This window comes from Zosterops lateralis, assembly GCF_965231275.1.
Source record: "Zosterops lateralis genome assembly, chromosome: 9".
Classification (NCBI taxonomy): domain Eukaryota; kingdom Metazoa; phylum Chordata; class Aves; order Passeriformes; family Zosteropidae; genus Zosterops; species Zosterops lateralis.
In genome coordinates, this window is record NC_139769.1 from 4,413,651 (window position 1) to 4,437,158 (window position 23,508).

The 23,508-nt window shown below is 47.6% G+C and overlaps 1 protein-coding gene across 1 annotated transcript in view; it reads left to right on the top strand.

The window, feature by feature from the left end:
* Positions 1-20,517, top strand: part of PLPP3 (phospholipid phosphatase 3) — a 43,736-nt gene extending 23,219 nt beyond the window's left edge. The window contains exons 2-6 of the mRNA XM_083867352.1: positions 2,197-2,354; positions 6,981-7,264; positions 8,247-8,304; positions 15,488-15,664; positions 19,911-20,517. Of these exons, the coding sequence (XP_083723478.1) occupies positions 2,197-2,354; positions 6,981-7,264; positions 8,247-8,304; positions 15,488-15,664; positions 19,911-20,036 (803 nt within the window). The 3' untranslated portion in view covers positions 20,037-20,517. The remainder of the gene's footprint in view (positions 1-2,196; positions 2,355-6,980; positions 7,265-8,246; positions 8,305-15,487; positions 15,665-19,910) is intronic.
* Positions 20,518-23,508: the final 2,991 nt, after the last annotated feature.

Here is a 23,508-nt window from a genome sequence, read left to right on the forward strand (position 1 = left end):
TTTTATTCTTTTTCCCGATTTTTTTTTTTTTTTTTTTTTTTTTTTTTTTTTTTTTTTTTTAGGGCCGGTTTTAGCTTTCAGATGTATTTTATTGTCTGTGGGAACATGTGTTTTACAGACCTGTCATGTGAAAGCCATTAACAAGAGGAACTGGAGGAATAACAATGAGCCACGTAACCCCGTGGTGTGTCTGCTCCCCAAGTTCAACCCAGCGACATTCGCGAGCTCTTCTCCCCTTGCCATTCCTCACAGGGGACACCTAAGGATTTTTTAAGTGGCCCATTAAAACAGGATTGCTGGCACCAGAGCCAGGCTTCTGGGGCCAAGCTGGCCGGGCATCAAAACGGTTAAATGGTGGGATGAGGATCAGCTGGATTCGCGCGAGATGTCCGGTTTTATTTACCAAATCCGAGCTGGGCGGGCAGTTCTGAAACTGTTCCTCACTGGTTCACACGTGTGGTGGAAACTGTCCCGCCTTGCCAAGCAACTCGGGGACCAGAACTTGCAATTAACCCATTTGTCCAGAGTTTTTGAGAGGATCTGAAAGGGGTTCTGAACAATGGACTAACCACTGTTGGGTACCTGAAAATTTTACTTCAGTATGTGTTGTTCCTGCTCACAGGTGGTGGAGTTTTTCCTCAGGACTAACAAAACCCTGTAGTAATCCTGGCTTAGGCAAACCCATTAACATACAGGAGAAGGAGCCAAAGTGGATTGCGCAAAGTGAAATCCAGAGAGTGGTTCATGTGGAGAACATGGGGAACATTATTTTGATGACACTTCTGAACAACGTGGATGGTGCTGCTCACATCTAGCAGATGGTGTTCACTACAAATGTGCTGTGGACAACTTTGGGTCAGACCCAACAGTGCTTAATTTTTTTTTTTATTTATTATTTTTATTCATTTTAAAAGGAAAAACCCTCTGATGTCTTTGACTGCTAGCTGTGTAAACAAACCCACAGATACTTAAGCGAGTTAGTGGTCGACAGGTATTCCCTAATGCCTTCTGTAGGATCTGGGTGTGAGACCTGTTGTCTTGGCCCAAGGACAGCTGGAACCACTGTTCATTTGTTTTTCCCCTTACCTGGGTTTCGCTCTGCAAGTGGGAGGAGGGTTTCCTGTACCTTGTGGCTTGTGATTTACTCTGAACGTGGGTTTCAGGGAATTTGGGGCTTGGTTTTGTGGGGATGTAGTGCTCCTCTTGATATGGGCTTAACAGCAAGGATGGATGGGGAAACTGAGGCAAAGGGAAGGAAGGTGCCCTGCCCAAGGTGACATTGTGGCTGGGAAACACCCTTCTAGGTTTGAGGCAGTGCTGTATTTGTCTGAAAAACTTTTAAAAGGTTTGGAGTTATGGACATGCCACAATTTCCCCTCCATGCTGTGTGTCCTGACACACATTCTTGAGCAGATCTGCTCCCTGCCTGGTGCAAAGATCCAGCCAAGCTGTACTGACACAGGAATCCTGCACAGAGGGTTCACAGACAACATTTAAAGCCCAGATTTCACGTGGCTTTATTGTGACTGAAGGTGAACAGGCTCTGATGGGAGTTCATCAGCTTTTATGGATGCTCTGGTCCTTGGATGGAGGAGTGTCCCACAGGTGCTCAAAGCACACGGTTGATGCATTAGCAGGTACAAACACCTGCAGAAAAGTGTCAATGTTCTCTATAAATACAAAGAGAAGTGAGCCAAGGAAAGCTCCAGAGGCAGGGAAGTGATGGGAATGGAGAGTAGCTGGGCTAGCCAGGTAGGAGAGAAGCCCTGCAGATACTCGATCCTGCCGTGTTTGTTTGCACAGCCCCGGGCTGCTCTGCCCGGCACACTGGGAACAGCATCGGGCCCTCCCTGGAGAAAAGTGCCAGATTGGTTTTCATGGCCTTTTGCAGAGGGATTGCTCCAGGGGTCTGTTCCTGTAAGTTAATATTTGCAGCACACAGGGTTTAACTGGAACCAGGCTGAGCAGACATCTGATAACCATAACAGAGGAGATGCTTTTTTTCCCTGCAAGGCCAGCTTGGAAAAACAAATCCCAATGCTATTCCCTTTGGAAAGATAGCGGTATGGAAAGAAAAGCACCAGGAACGGTGATGCGTGGGGTTTTCTAGTTGAATCTTGGGGGGTTTTTTTGATGAGCTGCTTGGTTTTGCCTGTATTGCTGATGGCTTTGGTCGTTGTCTCCCCTTCCTTGTAGCCGGGTTGCCTTTCCTCATCATCGAGACAAGCACAATCCAGCCCTACCAGAGGGGCTTCTACTGCGACGACGACAGCATCAGGTACCCGCAGAAGAACGTGGAGACCATCAACGACGCGGTGCTGTGTGCTGCGGGCATCCTCATCGCCATCCTGGCGGTAAGTGCCACCTCCAGAACCTCCTCCTCTGTCCCAGGAGGGGTTTTTTTGGCACCTCTCTGTCCTGCTAATGCTGCCAGATACCGACCGGGGGTGCGCATCTCCTCTGCATTTGTTTGACTGCATCTCCTCTGCAATTGTTTGACTTTTGTAAGGGCTGAGTTGAAAACATTTACAAATGAAAGCTTGTAATGAGAGGAATGAGATTTACTCTTGAAGCCTGTAAACAGGCCCGAAGCTGTTTGGGCAAGTCTGTGAGCTGCACAAGAACTTTTTCACCCTCCAGTAGGAGTTCAGAGTAGAGGCAAGAACGCTTGAGTGTCAGTACAGACAGACTTGGCATGGTTTGTCCCTATTCAAATAACTTGTGGTATTTGCCTGTTTTATAAGGTTTAAAAAACAAAGAAGGGATACATCTTTTCAGGTAACCAGTGCCTGGAAAATTTAACAGGTTAGCATTAGGTTTTTAAGAGATTGCATGTTACAGCTGTTTTTAAAAGACAATTAAAACCTTCCTTGGGGAGCATATTCCCAGAGTCCTCACTGTAAAATGTAGTTAATGTCCCACCTTCCCAATGCCTCTTCATTTTCCTTCTGCCAGTTTTTCTAGAGCTGTGCTAGGAAGTGATTGCATGGCCAGAGCTTCATTTGTCAGCCAAAAAGCTGAACTCAGTCCATGAGTTGAGCCTCCTGATGCCCACCTGTGCCTGGTCTAGGGGCAGAAGACAAGAGCTGTGTCCTGGTTGTTGCTTAAACACTTCCAGCTAAGATGACATTCCACTTTGAAAAGTACCTACATTTTCCTTCTCACCTGCTGCCAGAACAGCTCAGATGCTTTCCCAGAGGTACCACCTTCCTCTTGCCCCTTCAGCTGGGAGGGATGGAGATGGAGAGGTCAGGGGCACTTGTTCCCCTTTCAGCTTTCCTCACAAATGGAAAGTCATGAGCAATGGATATTATAGGATGGCACAGTGCCTGCTTTGGTGGTACCCCAAAATACTCCCAGTATCCTCAGCCTTGCTGCTTTGTGATGTGAATATCTCCATCATTTCCTCATCTCTCCATCATTCCCTGACCACATACACACACTCAGCAAAGCAGGTCTCCAAAATTGCCCTGCCCCTCTGCCCCCTCTCTCCCCAAAACAAGCCCAAAAGGTGCCAGGCCCCCAACTCTATAAACACAGCAGAATTTCCCCCTGCAGGTGAATGACCCCTGAGTGTGGAAAAGCCATAAAAAATGAAATGAAAAAGCCTCTCATTTTCGCATTACTGCCGGAGCTATCGGAACGCCAGCTCCATGCAGAGTGTGCTTCTGATCCCTAATGAGGCAGTGGCAAATGCAGGAGTTGGAACAGAAAATGGAAACATAATCAGCTGCCTGTGTGATCCATCAACTCTCTACCACGAAAATAGCAGGTCAATTAAAAGAGAAGGAAAATCCCCAAAGAATTGGATGTTTCTGCCCCGGTTTCACTGTGCCCACAACAAATGTAACTTAATAAGGTAAATTCAAAAGCTCAGTTATTTGCTGTTGAGTGACACAAGTGGCTAACGAGGAACTGAAGCAACAGATTTCTGTGCTGTGGCAGCCTGCGTGGAAAATTCAAGTCAGCCTGACCTCCTTTTTTCAGATGTAACTCAGATACCAGAATTACTGTAGCATAATAGGAATTCCTTCCAAATCCACAGAGCTCTGACTCCGCTCCTTTCGCTCGCATCGTTTGCCTTTGGAAGGCAGGGCAGTGGTTGTGAGGACTTCCAGGGAGCTGGCTTTTGGGAGGGAGCAGCCAAATTTTCACTCCCTCGCTTTACGTGGCGTCACGGGCAGTCAGGCCTGGGGTAAAAAGGTCCAGGTCATGTTTTAAGTGGCTCGAGGACACCCAGAGAGTTTGTTAAGTAAACTGGGCAGAGGTGAGACCTTTGCTTCCATCAGGATGGGAGAGGATTATGCATTTGGTTTTAATGTCTGTGTATTTACTGACTTCAGGCAAATTTCCATGCAGATGACACTGGGGAGGTTCATGCCCCTGGGCTCTGCACTCTCACCTCTCTCCTGACTTCTCCTCTTGATAGAAGGTGGTTGATGTGATGTTGGTAGTCCCTTGGGTGGCCAGGGGAAGGTGACATTCCTCTTCCTGAGCCTTGTAGGGGTGCCACTGCTATGGGACTGTGTCCCCACACTGATAGGTCTTGAAGGGCTAAATAAAATTAATTTGCTAGGTGATCTAAGTTACACACCTGGATTAGCTGGCTGTTTTACAGTTGAAGGTGATGTGCTGCAGAGTGATTAGCACAGAGAATGTTACACCAAAAGCAAGTGGCTAGAAGAGCTCTAGAAGTAATTACAGCTACTTGGATTGCTGGTGATACTTTATAATGACAATAAAATGGACTTGACAACTGCAAGTCTGCAAAAAGCATTTCACAGACAGAAAAGTTTGATGTTGGCTCCTCTCTAGTGACCAACTTTTTAAAATATGTGTGCCAGGGAATTGTGCCCATCACCTGGGAATGGCTCAAGTCCCATGTGGATGGCTCGCCAGGAGTGCAAGTCATGAGAAGAGCTTGATATCTTTAAAACTTGTTTTCTTTTCAGGATGTCCTTCCAGTCTGTGCACATCTGTGCTGCATTAGTTTTTCACCGTCCTGCTTTATCTGGGACAGCACTGCCAAAAAACCAAGTTTACCCAATTTTTATCTTCTCATTAAGTTGATCCATGGCTTTCACTAACTGGGGAGGATTCCTGGGTACCCAGCAGCACTTTAGTGAGGGAATGAAGGCTCCAATTTACAGTCTGCTACATGTGTGCAATTACCCAGACCACCAACAGTGAGAGAAAAATATTAATCCCCAGACTTTTGTTGGTCCCTGTTTAAAATGGTCACATGCCTTTCGCCAAGCCAAGAGCCTCAGGTTTGCATGGAGCTGCTTGTGAGTTTCCAGTAATGGCACATCTCCCAGTGTCAGATATCATCCTTAATCTGTCTGCTCTTTCCTCTGTGAAAGCCATGAGTTTTGAGCCTCAGAGCACCCCTTCTTGTGAATTCAGGCTTTGGGGAGTGGATCTGCCCTTGTGCAGAAGCCTCTGTGTCCATCCAGGACAACCTCCCTCTGCAGGCCTCACTCCAGTGGATTTCCCAGCTGGCAGCTTGTGCTGGAAAGTGGTTCAAAGTGGAGATAAACCATGGTCTTTGGGGACTGTGAGGATAAAAATGCTGCAGCCCCCTAAACAAGCCTTGGTCACTACCAGATTTCCGAGAGGAAATCTCAGCTGTTGATGTGTAAACCCCAAATGGTGGTGGAGCCACCCAAAGCATTTCTGTGCATGGTAGAAGAGCCTGCTCTAGTTTGGTATTTATTTTCTGTTATTACAGTTGTATCTCTCTTTGATAAAGCCTGCTTAGCTGCAGTTTCAGCTGCCTTAGGTCAACCTTTGTTTTTCCAAGCCCTGGTTCGAGTGAGTTCAAACAATGATACAGCTTCAACTCTTCTTAGTCTAATTGCCATACTTTTCCAGTTTATTAGTTTCCAAAGGTTGTGCCAAGCTTTTAAAAAAGGTAGGCAGGGGAGCCTCGTCTCCTGCCTATGGCTGGCAGGCTGCCATGCTGGGAGGAATATTGCTGGCTGCTCCAGAAAGGGATTAACATGAAGGCATTTTTCCTGACAGTTAATTTTACATATCACAGTCCCCATGACTACAGAGAGGCAGGAACAAGGGGGCATCCAAAAAAAAAAAAAATTCAACCAAAACTTCTGCCTCGATTTATTACTCAGGTATAAAAACATTTGGAGTAATGAATGAAATCCTAAAGCTGTAAATCTGGAGCTTAAAATTTAGGTGTGTAGCGTGACAGAGAACAATTTAAACCTTTGGCTCTTTGGGAGAGGTGAGACATTTGGACTTCATTTCACAGCCTGATTTTCATTAACCTGCCTTTTAAGAGTCATGAGTGTGAGAAGTTGGATCCTCTGCTCCCTGACAGTGATTTATGGCTGTATTGTCAAACCTCAGCACTCCTGACACAAGGAAAACATAATCTGCTGCCATGTAATAGCAATACCCCTTGAAATGCCCACAAAATAGCTGGACTTTATGGAGGCCTTTAAAGCTCTGGATTGAGCCTGCTGGCACCAAGTTTTGGGCCAGAATCTGAAAAATTTGGGGCTGTTTCTCCAACTGTTGTGTTAATGATTTTAGGAGAGGAAGATAAGCAGGCTGTGGGTTTATTTTCCTCCCAAATCAGTTTGATAAGAGGGTAGTGCGTCTGGCCTCTCCTTCCCAACACACACTAATTCTTTATCTGGTTTATGTCAATTTTCTTTTCCCACTACGCTGGGGTGTTATTTCGCTTTTGTAAAGATATGCCAAAGTGCTAACCCAAAATCTTCCCTTTTCTGTTTTGTTTATTGGGTTTTTCCGTAAGCAACATTCCGAGCACTGGGAGGGAGGAGGGGGGAGGATGGAGAGACAATTGGGCCACGGCTTTCCCATCCTCACCACAGAAGCAGATTCCTGGTTTGAGATCCCAGGGCTGGCTCAGCCCTGCTGCACTCACACCCACCCCTGACTTTTGCAGAGCTTTTTCCCTGCTCTCTGACCCCTCTGCTGTGCTACCCTCACAGATTATCACGGGAGAGCTCTACCGCGTCCACTACCTGAAGGAGAAATCCCGCTCCTTCATCCAGAACCCCTACGTGGCAGCTCTCTACAAGCAAGTGGGCTGCTTTGTTTTTGGCTGTGCCATCAGCCAGTCCTTCACAGACATTGCCAAAGTGTCCGTCGGACGCTTGCGGCCACACTTCCTGGCCGTCTGCGACCTGGATTTCTCCACCATCAACTGCGCCAAGGGAGTTTACATCCAGAACTACACCTGCAGGGGAAGTGACAGCAGGGTGCAGGAAGCCAGGTGAGAGCCCCTGGCACCAAAGCCAAGGGGTGCTGCTGCTAAAATGTGTCTAGGGTTTTGCTCCATTCGAATCTGAAGCTGAGAATGGGATTAGTTTGGATATTGGAATGAAATTCTTCCCCGTGAGGGTGGTGAGGCACTGGAACAGATTGCCCAGAGAAGCTATGGATAGATGTCCCATCCCTAGAAGGCCATCTTAGATGGGGATCTAAACAACCTGCTCTAGTTAAAGCTGTCCCTACCCATAGCAGAGGGTGGAATGAGTTAGTCTTTGATGTTCCTTTGCCACACAAACCATTCTAGGATTCTGTGAAATGCTGCTTTTTCTGCGAAGGCCATAAATCTGTTTTCCAGCGAGCAGCAGTTTCCCTTGGGAAGTGTGGCACCCAGCTGAATAATACTTCTTTTCCTTTCTCTTTACTCCTACACTATTGTTTCCCTGAGCTGCTGCTCTGTGTGGGAATTCACCCCCAGAGCTGAGCTCATGGTGAGCAGCCTGAGCTGTCCTGTGTGGCAGAGCAGAGCTTGTCATCAGGAAAAGCTCCACCACACAGGCAGGGCTGCCAGTGCTTCCCACTGGAGCTCTTTCACATCCATCAGATGCCCAGTTTTGACTTTTCCAAGGGCACATTCCTCATGCTGCAATGAAACAACTGGAGAAGTTGCTCTCTTCTCATTTCTTTCGGGTTTCCCGGTTATTTGAGGCGAGATGATGAGTTATTGGATTATCCTGGAAATAACTGCTGCCCCATGAGCAGGCCAGGAAGGGCCAAACAATGCAAGCATCCTGTCCATCCGTTCCCTTTCTGCCTCACCAGCAAGCAGGGCGGATAACGGAGGTTTTATAACCCAGAGAGTTGGGGGTTGTGAGTTCCTCTGGTCTGGCACCCTCAGATGCCACAGGCATGTCACCATATTACAGGGACAGTTATAATATTGAGGATTATATTGACTGGTTCTGAGCACCTGCTTTGTTTTGCAGGAAATCCTTCTTCTCTGGGCACGCGTCCTTCTCCCTGTACACCATGCTGTATTTGGTGGTAAGTGACCTCACTGAGCTTGATCCTCTGTCCCCCTTTCCCTCTGTCCCCCTGTCCCACATTCCATGGCAGTAATGGCAGGATGAGCCTTGGACACGGGAAGTTGGTTGAAAAAGAAGAGTCTGGAGCTGTTGGTGGGAAGATCCACCCTCAGCTGCTGCTGTGGTGTTATTTAGGACAGAGACTCCTGGGATGATAGCTGAGCTGGGTGTGCAGCTTTGGGATGTGGCCAAGGTGGCAATTAAGTCCAAATCCTACTAAATTTGTGGACGACCTGTGCAATTTTGTTTGCCCCACGTTGGGGTTTCCTCTGAGAGAGAGTTTGGGGTGAGCCAAAACGTTTCCTGGATGGAGAGGGGGAGGATGTGCTGCCGTGGCCATGTCAGGAGGTGATGCCTGGTTCTGAAATGTGCCAGAGGAGCAGGTGGAGCAGCCTCTGCCTGCCTGGTTCCGGAGGGGAGGGCTGGGACTCGTTTTCCTTTGTCAGTGAGAAATGGCTCTGCCCTTCCTGCGCCGGGGCTGGGGCCGGGGTGGCTGCCAAGGTGCTTCCTGCCGGGACTGCGGGAGGCAGAGCTGCCCACAGGGGCTGGACACACACACACACACACCCTTCTAGGGGGGGCTCAGAGGGGTTTGTGTCTGCTTTTCCTTTTTTGTATGTTATTTATTTCATTTTTAAAATCAAGTTTTGTGTTGCTTTTAAGATTTGTGCTCCTCCTCCATCCCTGGTAATCTCAGGCTTGCAGCACAGCACTGATAAAAACATGAAACATGAGCTTTTATCTGTGAGCAGTGCTCCCCCCATCCCTTACCCTCTGGAAAGATAAGTGACCACTGCTCCCTCCTGCCTTTTCAGCCTTGGATTCCCCCCTTTCCCTGTGAGCAACTCCAATAACTGAATGACTGAGCTTTCCAGGCAGTTGTGGGCGGCATATTAAATTCTATCTTTGTTTTCCCTCTTATTTTGTTCTTGGAAAACTTTTGAATTTCTTCAGTGAACATTTTGGCCATTTCCTCCCAGCTGTATTACAATGAAGAGCTGCCTTGGTGATGCTTCACAGGAGGCTCAGCCCATCGTAAAACTTTCTGAGCTGAGTTTGGGCTGCTCACACGGGCAGTCATTTATTTCTGGGGAGGTCTGTGGGCAGTCAGAAAAGTCAGCCCTGAGGTATTTTCAAGCTCAGTATCTGGGAACAGCAAGGAGTGCCAGTCCCTATTGAGATGGTGATGGTTTCTCTACGAGGGCTTGACCCATTTTCTGCAGGTTGCTGGGCAAGCTTTCTTTATTCGTGTGTTTTTATGAAAATCCAGCTCTTGTGGAGCAGGTGAGAAATAAATGGGAATACAGAGCTTGAGGGGCTGGTGGCAGAGACCCCAAAACTGCAGAGTGGGTTCCAGGTTCCCACAGGATGCACAGAAAACCTGTGTGGCTCATTTTCCTTTGCTGCTTTGCACCAATGACCGCTGCCTGATGTTCTTTTAAGCTTTGTAACAGGCTTTAGAAGTGGTGTTTAGGTCCTGTGTGATGCTTCAGAGCACAGAGATGCCTCTGGTCTCTCTTTGCTGCCCTTCCCTGTCCCCATATGGGAGCACTTGAGCTGTCAGCACTCACCAGACTTTGCCCAATACCCTCTGACCCAGGACAACCAGCTGCTCCAATTACCCCTCTCTATGGAGGGGAAAATCTTTTTTAATTATTTTATTTTTAATTTTTACCTTGTTCCAAAACTATGATATGGCTGGCAGCGGACTCTGTCTGACCAGCTGCCTTAAGAAGTCAGGAAAAATTACATCGAGTATTTAGTGATAAATTAAAGGGAGAAAGAGGCAACTTGAGCAATAATTCTGTGATTCCAGCTTGTCTATCAGCACCCTGCTCTCCATCACTCCAGCTCCCTAGTCACTGCCAGAGCCTGACAGAAAAATCTCATAGAAAAAGGCAGGCAGAAAATCTGACACATTGGAGAACCTGATAATAATCAAAAAATAATTACAAGAAAAAAGAGATTATAGTAAGCCAGAGGGATTTTATTTGATGCAAGATAAGCCCCACTGTCTTGCTCACCTCAATAAGTGAGTTGGGGTTTTGAAAGCCTGGTTAGAAATGTGGCATCCACCACACCAGTGCCTGCAGGAGGTGTGTTTGATGCATTTAATCAGGGAATCATCCCAATCAAGACAAAACAGGTGCTCCCCTGTTCCTAGGAAGTGAGGGCTGTGCTGCAGCAGGTTGCTGCCTACACTTTGGATGCCAGGAGTGTGCCAGGAGCCTCTGCAGAGTGGGGGATCTGTGGGGCTGAGCGTGTCCTGCAGAGCCCTGGCAGATCAGCCGTGTCCTGAGAGTGTTCCTGGTTGAACAATACTTCATATTTCATGGATAAGTCACTTCCCGTCTTTCCTGGCGTCCCCTGGCTTCACTCTCAGAGCCCATTCTGAATTAAAATGTTTTCATGTTTGCTTCACCTGGTGGAGGCGGGTGCCGGAGGATTCCAGTCAGTCTATTAAAAGATCCATGGGTTCCCACGCACCCCACAGGGCTCTGCCTGCAGCCTGGGGCTGGATTTGTCCAGATATTTGGTGAACAGTGGATGAGTGACCACAGCTTCCCCATTTCCAGCAGAGCCCTGTGCTGTCCATGGGCTCCTGGTAGGAAAACACTGATGGATGCCAAGCCTTGGAGGGCTTTGAGGGAAAAGCCCCAGGGAAAGGCACTTGCAACACAATAAAATCCCCTGAGATTTAGTTCCAAAAGCTGACACTTCTGGGCTAAGTTTCTCCCAGCCTTCTTGTCACCAGGAATACTCAATTAACATCAGGCCTTTGTATAAAAAATTTTAAAGGGGAAATAACTCTTGGGTAATCCTCTTTGTCCTAATTTTCCTTGCTTTGTTACTCCTTGGCTGAGCGAGCTGTAATACGTATTTATAGCAGGCTGAGGAAAGAGGAGGTATGGAAAGAGCTTATTCCATGCAGCCCTCTGGAGCTGACCCCACACCTCTTTGTTTTGTTCCTGTGGATGTGGGGGAGCCTTTGCAGGGAGCAATAGATGCTTCCCACTCCCCTTGAGCATGTGAGACAATAATGCTGATTTATTCATGGCATGAAGTTGCCTGAAATCACACAAAGGGAAAAGCTAAATTTAAATATCAGAAAAGCTGAATTAATATCCCTCAGCAAGGTTGGCTGATTCTGGATAAAAGGCAGGCAAATCTTGTGTATTTAATGTGTGTCAGTGGGTGAGGCAGAAGACTTCAGAATGGGCTGTGGTGTGTTCTAGTGATGTAAATGGAAAATGAGAGATGGTGCTGGGTTTATGTGTCAGGGGGAGTGTGAGGCTTCTCCCTGGAGCTCCTTGCTGAAGGGTGGAGAAGGTGCCCTGCTACAGCTGAGCAGTGATGTGCCTTTGTGAAAGAATTTCTGTGGTGGTTGTGGACTTGGAGTTGAGTTTAGTGGTGACCTAAGGAAGAGAGTAAAATGGAATTACATCAGAGGCCAAGGCTGAGCTGTGAACTGAGCTGCTGGGGCTATTTCTGATGTGAGGGTGCTGTGCACTCAGCAAAGGCAGGGAAGAGGCAAACAGCACTTGCTGAGAGGTCTTTGCTCATCTCCTGTCCTTCCCTTCTGGCCAACTTGGTGCTCAAAGCCAAATTCTGCATTCCCCAGCCCCCAGCTGGCTTTGTCCAGCCAGGGCAGTGCATCACACTGGGATGAGTTTGGGCTGGAGAGGTTTGTAGCACTTTGGGTACCACTCTGCTTGCAGATGGGGCTGGAGAAGGAGGTCACTTGGGGTCAGGCAGCCAGGAACAAGCCCAGCTGTTTCCCAGAAAGAAACTTTAGGTGTGACTAAGGGCTGCGGTTGGTGGAGTCCAGCCCTGCGGTGGGGGAGAGTGTGAAGGGTTTGGCATTTCTGGAGAGCAGAAAGTCCCAAGGAGGGAGGCTGGAGGTGATGCTCTGAGCCTGTGTCCCCTGCCAGCTCCTCCTGGGTTTGCTCAGAGACTGTGTGTGGCTGTGGGCTGTCCCCACCAGCCCTGTTGGAAGTCCCCTGGCACAGGGAGAGTGATGGGACGTCCCTCCAGCCATCTGCTTTGTGGTCACTCAGCCTGTGCCAGGAGACGGCGGATGGGAACTCCAAACAACTCCTACTCTGTGTGATCCCGTTTCACCCACCCTTGCTCCTGTTGGTACTCCTGGTTTTTGCTGCCCTGTGATGATCTGTGGTAGAAATAACCCCTGTTGTGGTCTTGCTTTTCCACCCCCTCCTGTGAAGGGCTCCATTCCAGTTCCACATTCCCACCCAAATCTGTCAGTCTGTAGCAGGCAGCATTTCAGTTCTGCTCCCAGGAGCAAAAAAATAAAAAACAAGCACCAAAATGACATAAACACCTTCATAAGCAGATTTGCAGATAAATTTCCAGGAACTTCCCATTTCTTGGTAATAGTACTAATTCCTACTTTAGAGAAATTCTGATCCTTTCAGGCCCTTAATTCTACTTTCACTTTTTCACCTTGTCTTATTAACTGGGGTTTTCTTTCATACTGAGGGCAAAGGCAAAGTTTGGAGCACCCCAAGTCTTACCTTGAAAATATTTAGGGATTCCTGGTGTTTGAGAGCAGCTTTTGTAACACTGCATGTTCATAAAATGCCTATGGAGTATGAGGAGTGCTGTCATCCTCTTTTTTTGTCCTCATGAATGGGGAATAAAGAGCAATTTTTCCATGGCCTTTATTGTGACAGTAACTCAGCTGAAATCTTCACGCTGATGTTGCAGTGTCTGTTCAGGTGGGTTTCAGTCCTCCAAGACACACAGGTGTGGGTGTCAGTTGGGTGCTGGGGACTTGGGGGATACCCAGCACACCCCATATGGTGCCATACTGCTTTTGACTCCTTTTCCAGGGCCAAAGATTGCACATGAGGGACACAGTTCAGCCCCAGAAGTGGCTACTGTATTGTGTCTTCAAATTTGCTGTTGGTTTTTAATTGCTAATTTTTAACTGATACTTTGCACCCTCCCCTTAGATGACTTTTTTAACCCAGGCTTGTGGAATAAGAAGATCTGAGAAGATGTCCAGACTGTGCGAAAGTGGCTAATGTTAAATTATACAGCAACAAATTTCCTTCTTAAGGGACTTGATGGGACAAAGACAAAAGATTAAAATAAGACATCAGGTTTCAAGTTTTCCTGGTGAGAGCGTTGGTTTATAATATATAATACTTGGAGCTACTTTTGCTCTGCAGCAGCACACTGGAACCTGAGTTTTGCATTGTCACCTGGGCTGAGCTGAGGCTCTTGAACATGAAAATAGAATCATGGAATGGTTTGGGATGGAAGGGACCATGGTGTGGGGTGTGGGATGTGCTCCATGGGGCCATGGCTCTGCTCCCAGGCTCTGTCTGGTTTGCAGATACATTGCCCAGAATCACCATGTGCATTAGCCAGCACTGAGCTGTTCTGGTGCTGCTCCCTTCCATGTTAATTGGCTAACAATCTGGATAATTTGGAGCATCTGCTCCATTCACACTATGCAATGTTTCATTTCTTTTGAAGAGCCCAGTGTGTATTCTTTCTAAAAAGGGATAGATACAGCGTTTATGCAACATACCAAACATACCAAATTGGCCAAAATGATGCTTCCCCCTTATCGGGGGGTGGGGGGGGGGGGAATTACTCTCCCTTCCCAATTAGTTCTGCTTTTACAGGTCACTTTATGCTTTTATGTTGTCAATAAGTTACTTGTGGTCTCAGGGAACCCAGTGACAATCCATTCCCTTTCATACCAAGGCAGTGCAAACTGCTCTGGGTGTGTAAAAGGGATCATAAACGGGGAGTAAACCCCTTTTGCAGCCCTCTGATGTAGCAGAGCCCCTTGAAGGACTCTGGGTCTGACTCCAGTGCTTCCTTTAGGATCAGGCAGGGCTAAGCCATGGGGCTGGGCTGCAGGAGCTGAGCGGCTTTAGCCACTTTCACACCCTTTGAGCTTCTCTGCTCCCCGAGCCTGGAGGCTGCTCCCTCCCTTCCCACAGCCTTCCTGAAGCCCTGTGCTCATCCAGGGCAGGAGTTGCTGCTTTCCTGCCCTCTCTTCCCTCCCAGCTTCCCGTTTCCCACAGGAACCGGCCGTGCCCGGCGGCCGGAGCGGAAACGTGCCCGAGATAGTCACGGCAGGGCTGCAGTGTCTGCTTGACATCACCCCAGCCGAGTCGGTTTGGGCTCAGCCAGGGCTTTGCTTGTCATTCCCACCCAGGGAGGGAATTCCCAGGCCGTGTAGTGGGGCAGCTGCTCTCTGTTTCCCTGAAAACCCTCAGGGCTCGGGCTGGGAAGCACAATGGGAGTGTTGGAGGGTGGCATTGTGCACATTGCCGGTGGTTGTGGCCGTGTCTGGGAGTTCTTGGGATGGCTCTGAAGGTTTTGTGTGCTGTATTGGCTCTTCTTTTCCCTCTGAGGGATGGTATGAGTCCTAAATACCCCAGATTTGGGACCTTGCTCTTGTGCATTAATAAAGCTGGGGAGGAGTTTCTTTACTCAGATTCAGTGTTGTGTGGAGACTGAAGCAGAGCTGGGGTGCAGGGGGTCCCAATCCCCATGTCTTGGTTCACTCAGAAACTCACTCATCCACCTCTCTCCTCATCCCCTCCATGAGTTAAAAATCCAAAACATCTTTGGATACTCCTGGGCCTGTATGAATTTGGCCTGGGGAATTTGTACCCCAACATCTCCCCCCTCTCCTTGACCCCTGAAGCCTCCCTTAATTTCTTTATTAATCATTTATTGAATGCATTGGAGAAAACAAGCATCATTATCAGCACAATTATTATGATGACTAATATGTATAGACTCATTCTTAAAAAATTCTTTTACCCATGAAGTTAAATTCCATCTCTCCAATCCAGCTATCCAAATCCCGGTATCAATTCCAATTTTGACACACCCTCCTCAAGTTGCTGTATGCTCTTATGGATGGATTCTGAGTGATTAGATAAATTCATGCCCCACCTCCCTTCAAAATCCAGAGGCCACACAGGAGCAAGGAGCATCCTTCCTTTTTTTCAAAGCCCCTTCCCTGAGCCACAGCAGATGCCCCACAGCCACCCCCACAAAGCATCTACCTGCTGCATTTTGCATTTGGGGCGAATTTGGGCGAATTAACACAATTTTTTTTGTTTGTTTGTTTCCCTCTTTCCCCACAGTTTTATCTGCAGGCCAGATTCACGTGGAAGGGAGCCCGCCTGCTGCGTCCCCTGCTGCAGTTCACCCTGATCATGATGGCCTTTTACACTGGGCTGTCCCGCGTGTCTGACCACAAGCACCACCCCACTGATGTGCTGGCAGGCTTTGCACAGGGAGCCCTGGTGGCTTACTGCGTGGTGAGTGTGGAAAAAATGGGCTTGGAATGGTGCTGGGGAGCTCCTGTAGGAATAGCAGTGCCTTTGCAACCCAGCAGTTCAGCTCAGATTCCCTGTTCCAGCTGGGGATGTGGTGGGTGGGAGGTGCTGTGCTCCAAAGGTTTGGTCCAGGCAGCTTAGGGCACTAGAATGATGTTCAGTCATGAGGGTATTTCCCTCTCCACCAGCAGCTTTGGCTTCTCTAGCTGTTCTAGTTAGCAGTGTTTTCCTCCAGGAGCTGAGCAGAGATTCTGGGGTGCTTGGGATTATGGCTCTTTCACACACAATCCATCCAAAAAACTGGTGTCAGCCTGATGAGGGGAGGCTGTCTGATGGCTGGTGGATTTTTCACGGAGCAAAAGGGCCCGTGAGAAAGTGGCCAACAAAAGCTGTGCCTGCTTCTCTTCAGCTCCTGAAGAGCCGTTTGCTCTCCAAAGGGTGAGCTGATTGCACAGCCCTGTAACTCCAAGTGACACATGAAAATGTTTTAAGTTGGCAGGATGGGGAACACCAGGTCAGGAGCTGGGGGCTGTGGTGCTTTCTGTGTCTGTGTGAACTCCTGAAAGCAAGGTTTTTACAGCTCACCACTTTTTATGGGGATTTTTTGGTGGGGTTTTTTTTGTGGTTTTTTTGAGTGTTCTAAAAGTAAATCAGCCTTGGGAACAAGGAGTTAAGTTCACCAACACTACATTTTGCAGTGAGAGAAAATAGGTTATTTATGTACTTCCCACTCGTTGATAATATTCCAAAGCCAAAACAAAAATGTCATTGTAGGGAAGTTTTTATGGAGTATTATTAACTCTGTGAGCAGTAGCTGTTGGGTTTTGCCACTTCCTGGTGCCCATGTCCCAGGCAGGGCTGGCAGATCCCAGGGGATAGGTGGGAGAAATATGTGTCTTCATGCTGGGAAGTGGGATTACAGCCATGGGGAAGGGGAGTGGGGACCAGGCAGTGCATCCCTGGATCCCAGCAGCGGTTCAGAAGGACAATAGTTCTCCGGATGCTTGGGATGGGTGTCCGGATGCTTCCTGGCTGGGACCAGCAGCAGGCCTGGCTGTCCCCTCCCAGCCCTCAGGCAGCTGGAAGCTGTGCTGGGAAGGGGAGGCTGTGGCAGGGCTGGGATAGTTTTCCTGTGCCATAGGAAGCAGCTGCCTGGAGTTTCCCAGGCAGGCTCAGGTTTGCCTGTGAGCCTGGGGCAGGCTGAGCCGCTGTCCCAGCCCGCTGATGGAAGGGGAACTCCAAATGCTTTGCAGGAATGGCTCAGTAACCTGGAACATCTCAGGACTCAGGGAGGGTTTGAACCCAGCCCATGTCCCATTCCATCAGCCTGCAGAGAACCAGCAGTGTGCTGTTCTCCAGAACCTGGCTTTGCTGGTGGGACTCTTTGCTTAGTAGGGCCTGGCAGACTTTGCTCTCTTTTGGGAGGTGGCAGCAAGGGACAAGAGGAAGAGTCATGCCAAAACACCCTAGAGTTTGTACTGAAGGAGCAGTTTAGCAGCTTTTTGCTGAAATTCCTGGTGTGTCTTGAGGGTTCTTGTCTAGCTCTCTCTGCTCTGAAACAGAGGGAGGGACCTGAAAACTCATCACCTCCAATCCTGGGTGCTCCCAGCCACCCCTTGCCCCAGCAAAGCCTTCAGGGTTCACCCTGGTGATGGTCAAGGGCTGAAAAAACACCACAGTTATCAAGCCATAATTTTCAGTAGAAACCAATTGTGGATTTCATCTCCAAATCTGCCTAAGCTTAAACCCAGGTCGGGCTGCAGCAGACACGTTTGTCTTCCAGTGCCTGAAATAACAAGCAGGAGACATTAATGTCAAGCACTTCCAGCTGATGAAACACTCAGACTTGGACCCAGGGTGAAACACAATGAGAATTTCTCAAATAGAAATAGTTTCTATGAGCCTTGCAGGCAGCTTGCTGTGTGTTGTGTGGTTTATGTCTCATCTGAGGGAGAGGGAGAAGGGGAGATGTCAGAAGGACACGCTCCCAGTGTTGCTCTGGTTAGCTCAGAGGAGTTGTTTTAACCTCCCTCTGTATATGATTAAAAATTGCCTCACATAGGATGAAAAGTAATAGGAATTGTTAAGTGGGAATGTGAGATATTGGCTTAAAATGCTCTCAGTCTTCTCCCATCAAGTTTTCTTTATGGGTGGAGAGCACCTTCTACAGGAAATGGAGCTAATCCAAGTGAAAAACTTAGCACGTTTATTAGTCCTTTTTTGTGTTAAACAGTTCAAGCATTAGGAGGATTTAACACACTTTTAACCCCCAAAGATCACGTTTCATGATTCCTATAAATGTTTATATAACCTCCAGCCATGTTAAAGTGAAATACAGTTTGAAAAGAAATGAAACCTCTTAACCGGTCTCTGAATGAAACCCTGAAAAGCAGCACAGTGAAAGCAAAAACACCCAGGATGACTCTCCACCATAACTCATTCCTGTCAAAAATAAGGACCAGACTCAAAGCAATCCCCAGTGCTTCTTGCACTCAGCAATCTCCTCCCATAAATTGATTTGTCATGGCTATCTCAGTGCAGAGGTTGGACACCTTTTTGATTGAATCCAGCTCTCAGAGGTGGGCAATTGAGTGAGATGGCACCAGAAATGCACCAAACCAGACAAATGGGGGTTACAGTTATTAACAACCCAAAAGAAAACCAGTGCCAGATCAGTTCAACATGATTTTACACTGGGATGCTGCAGCAAGGGGCCAGACTCCAGCTTGTGACCCTCAGGAGCATCAGCTGGATCCTGTTATTTACCCAAATATACAAAGGCTGCCTCTTGGATGCCCTGTAAACAACTTTATCAGCTCTCTTATACAACCAAATAGCCAGACACCAGCACATAACATCAAGAAAAGAACTGTTTTATACATCAGCCCCTTCTCTGCTTTTCCACAAAGCAGCACCAGCTCAGCTTCCTTCATCCCTGGTTACAATTGTAGGAGTAAATTGCTGCTTACAGCAGCTTCACTGCCTGTCCAGCTTGAGCCTTATCTGCTGTGCTGATAGGGGCTTGAAAAAGTTATTTCCAAGGACAACTTGACCTGCTGTACAAGGCTCTGGGTAATTAGAAAATGTGAAGATGCAGGTAGACCAAACCTTGGCTGAAAGTCGTAATCTAATATTATTTCTTTAAGCACCTTGGAATCATTTTCCCCCCTTATTTATCTGGGTGCTTAAATGTTGCATTTGAGAAGTGTGGGAGTAAAAACAAATGTACTGCTGATTCCCACAGCCATGTGCTGCTCATCCTGGGAATTCAGCTCAGCAAACCCATGGCTTTAGTCCAGATTATTGGGGTTTAAGGATTTCTGAGATGAGAAATGATTAGGCTGGCAAAGGCAATTGGTGTCAGGATGGAAGTTTGGGGCTGTGGCGCCAGGTGACAAAATGATGAATCCTTGCCACTTCTTGCTCCATCCAGAGGATCTGTGCTGTCTGACTCTTTTCCCTTCTGGCACAGGGCTGAGGTTTGGCAAGGGTGAAAGTGCCCTGGTCCTGGAGGACTGATAAGCGTCATGCTGCCGCTGCCAAAGGAGGATGTGGAAGTTTCCTCCCAGCACTTTGTTTCTTATTGTGTTGCTGCCTTCCGAAATTGCCAGGCTCTGGCTTTTTCACATCCGGGAGAGGGGTTACATCACGGGATATTTAGGAAGAAGGAGTCAGGAATAGCTCCTCCTCTCCTTAGCCTTTGGCTTCCACCAACTCTATACTGGTGCCTTGGTGGGGGTGAGGAGCATCGTTCACCACTGACTCACTGCTGATAGCTTTTAATACAGCTTTGACTTAAAAGCTTTTAATTGCCTACCTGATGTCCGGCTGAACGAATTGTTTCACACCAACTCCATCCCTGAAACCACTCAGGATGAGTCAGGCCAGCCCTTTGGAGACCTTTGTTATTTTATTGGAGTGCAGGCCGTGGATCTGTTTCCTGGCTTTTCAGCCGGTTCAGCAGAGGTCTGGGTGTTGCACTCGGTGATTACGCAGTGAGAAATTAAGTTGTCCTCTCATGTTTTTACAGTTTTGTGAGGTCTGAGCCTTTTGCTGTGCTGCACAGAAAGGTGGTAGCAGGCGCTTGGGATTTCTCAGTTGTTATAGGCAGGCATTCAAAAAGTGCTATTTTTGCAGCTTAAAGATGTGTATATATCCTGTAAACCAACTTTTTGAACAAAGCATCTCCCACTGTGGCTAAGTTTGCCTTTTCCACTTATTCCTACAGGTGTTTTACGTCTCAGATCTCTTCAAGCCCAAGACAAAGACTTGCCTGCCTCCACCTCCCATCCGGAAGGAGATCCTTTCACCTGTGGACATCATTGAGAGGAATAACCATCACAACATGGTGTAGAACTTCGAGGAATCAGATGGGTGTTGTATTTTAAACTCTTTTTTTTTTTTTTTTTTTGCGAAAAAAAAAGTGACTGCTGACAGCAACTACCTGCTGCTCTCAAATCTCATCAGACAGTAGAATGTAGGGAGAGACTTTCTTGCCCGACCAGTAAAGTCTTACTCTGTGGTCTTTTCAACTTGCGACATTTGGATGAAAGGGGTGGTGGTGGTCAACTAAGGCAAAGCGACAATGAGAAAGGAAAGGAAAAAAACCCCACACGACACAAAAAGCCGAACAAACAAAGAGAGGTGCCGGAGTTCTGGATGTGCAATTGGTTTGAGTGTTCATGTTGTAGTGAACGCCAAATTGTTCCTAGCCCAGTGAACACTAAGGGATTTTTTGGAAAGCTGGCCATCCTAGATTTTTTTTTTTCCGACTACGAAGATTTCCAATGCCCGCGAGGAAAAAAAAACCAACTCACGACTAAACTCTATAGCACTATGTATGAGCAACAGCACTGAGTCAAGATCTGGGATTGGTTTGTAAGAGTTGCTTTTTTTTCTCTTTTTGATCCTAGTTTATTTTTTGCCTCCTCTCTTCCATACTGTGACTTAATTTAGAAGAAGCTTGCCCAGTCCAAGATCTCCGAAGGGTCTCTGTTCTCTCTGCTCACAGTACACGCCTTTAACGAGCGGCCCCGAGACGCGCAGTGAGGCCGGAGAGCTCCTTCCTCCGTGCAGAGAAGCCACATTTCTTCCTCCCTGCTCGCTCCCTGGCCCAGGGCTCATCCCACCTGAGCCCCAGAGCATCCTCCACTTCCCAGCCATCCCCTTTTCTCCCCTCCAAACATAACCCCGGCAGGTTTTGTGTGCGGCGGTTTGCGCCAGGGGAGCGGCGGCTCTGCCGAAGACTCGTTCACACTACGACCCCGGGGCTGAGTCCCGGGGAAACTTTTATTTCTGCAGTTTTGGGACGGGCTGCTGGGCGGCACGTCCCAGCCTGGGTGTCAGTCGGTTTGTGCATCCCCTCCTCTTCCTCCTCCTCCTCCTCCTCCTCCTCCCTGGGGCACCCCAGGGTGCGCCGTGGCAGTACCAGGTCCTGTGCTTCGCTGGGTGACTCCGGTGGGAAATCAGCTGTGCCTCTCTGGGGCGTGATGATAAAATTTTTGGGGTTTTTTTTTGCCCAGAAGCCACAGGTGCTTGGTTTGCAGCCCCTCCCACGAAGCGCATTTGCAAAGGGATCCCGCAGAACACGCAGAACGGCCATTTGCACATCCTTCTCACAGAATCCGTCCTATCATTTCAACTTATAGCAAGCTATGTTGTTTGTTTTTTTTTTTATATTATAAATATTATATAAATAATGTATAAAACCTTAAAAATTAACTATGTAAAATATTATTTCTGAAACAATTTTAGATATATCCACTATGACTATAAACTGTGTCCTGACCTGTGTTATTTACATTTTGCTGCTTAAAAAAGCATTGAATTAATTTTTTTATAGTCGACTAAAATATTGTAGTTCTGTGGTAGTAATATTTTAATGAAAATAACTACAATTAGAGACATTTGTATAAAAAAAACCATATTAAATTGTCTGTATTTTTGTAATGTTCCATTTTGTAAAGAGAAGAATATTCAAAGACTTTTGTAGAATACAAAATTGAAGTTTGTATCTGCGAAATTATTGCTGTATAAATGTGCTTTTTAAATAAAAGCTCATAACACAACTAAACATCCTGGTGCAAGCTGCATTCTGTCTTTGGGTTGCCCTTTCCTTACCAGAAGAGGAGGGTCCTTCCCCAGTGGGACAGTTGGATGTGTGATGTGGATGTTGGGATGGCATTTTGGGATGTGATGATGCAGGAGGGCAGCTGTATAAAAAGGATCAGATGCCATTTTTGATGGGAGTAATGAGAAGATCCCATCAGCTCCTGGCTGACACCTATGGGTTTGCATTGATCTTCTCTTTTCCATGTCCAGTCTTAAAGCAAATCCCATTTTACTGAAGGCATCCCTTTTTCTTTAACAATCTTACAAGCTTTAAAGAAATATTGAAGTAAAATAAGGTCTGAAAAGCCACAGCCCAGCTGCTGGTTGTTCTGAACAGCCCTTGCCTAGGATGGCTCCCATCTACGCTCTGCACAAACACCTTTCCCATGAAATGCAGGCACTTGGCCAGCTGAACCAAAATCTTAGAGCTTGTTGGGTTGCAAATCTAGGTAGGAGGGGAAAGAAGAAAAAAGAAAAAAATCTCACAACAACATGTGCTCAGAGAAGCACATGTGCACAACACAAAGTTATGAGGCAGCCTGGACTTTTTTATTATTATTTTTTTATTATTATTATTGTTATTTTCCTCCTCCTACAGAGGCAAATGAATTTGTTGGTGGTGACACACGGTCAGAGCCGCGTTTCAACCACTCCTTGAGTGAACCACATCAGCGAGATAACACGGCACAGAAATAATATGCAAGAATGTATGACAGGAAGCAAATACCACATCAAACTGCAAAGAAAGAGCAGGTGGAAATTAAGCCAGCAGAACTGAGCTAGCACTTGCTATTATTATCCTAATTAGGAGTAATATTTTATTACGCGTGGAAAAACTTCGTAAACCTGCACCTGTCCCAAATGCAAAGGGAGTTTTCATGGTGCCACGTGTGATCTGAGCCTGAGTGTTTGAGGGTTGAGTGTGTTGCAGAGGTGAGACTTCAGCTTCGGGGCAATGGCTGTGAGGACAGGCTCTTAATCCCCAGTTTATCTCCAAAATGCATTGCCTGGGTCTAAGTAACCACCATGAGAGAAGGAAACACTTCCCCGTCTGCCCGCGGAGCCCTCCATGTGCAGAGCCAGCCCCAGTTTAGCAAGCACTGGCCTCAGAAAAGTGCTTGCTTGCATCTTGACCCCAGCTACTTTGAAAAAAACAGGAATACAGATGTCTGGGTGAAAGAGGAGGGCTTGGAGGAGGGGAAGTGGCACAGGAGGCAGTAAGAGCCCGGGCAGGGCAGCAGGGCTGGCCAGTCACAGGATCTCACTCAGGATGTGTGGGGTCAGCCTGGAGAGAGGGAGAAAAAGCTATGGATAAACCTATGGAAGGCAACAGGGTTGGAGTCTATAATGTGGGGCCTGAGCATCAGCAGTGCCAAGTCCTATTTGTGACTGAACGATGGTCGTTTCCTTCTCTGCTTCCTGCCTGCCTCTCCTGTGCTGTCCCATCTCATCCCATCCTGGGAGGATAAGGGCAGCTTTGCACGACAACTGGGAGGGTGGGTGGGTGCAGCTTTGCTGGGTTTCACCACTCACTGCCTGGGGATTAAGGGAAGTGATCATTTCTGGCAGCGTGGGTGGAAAAAGGCAAAGTCCACGGAGAGCTCTGGGCTAGCCAAGCACAGAGGAACGTCCCAGTGCTAGAGGAGGAACAAGGACTGGTTTTAAACAAGCATTTCAATGAAACCCACAGAGAAGTGAAAGCCAAAGGAGCAGAG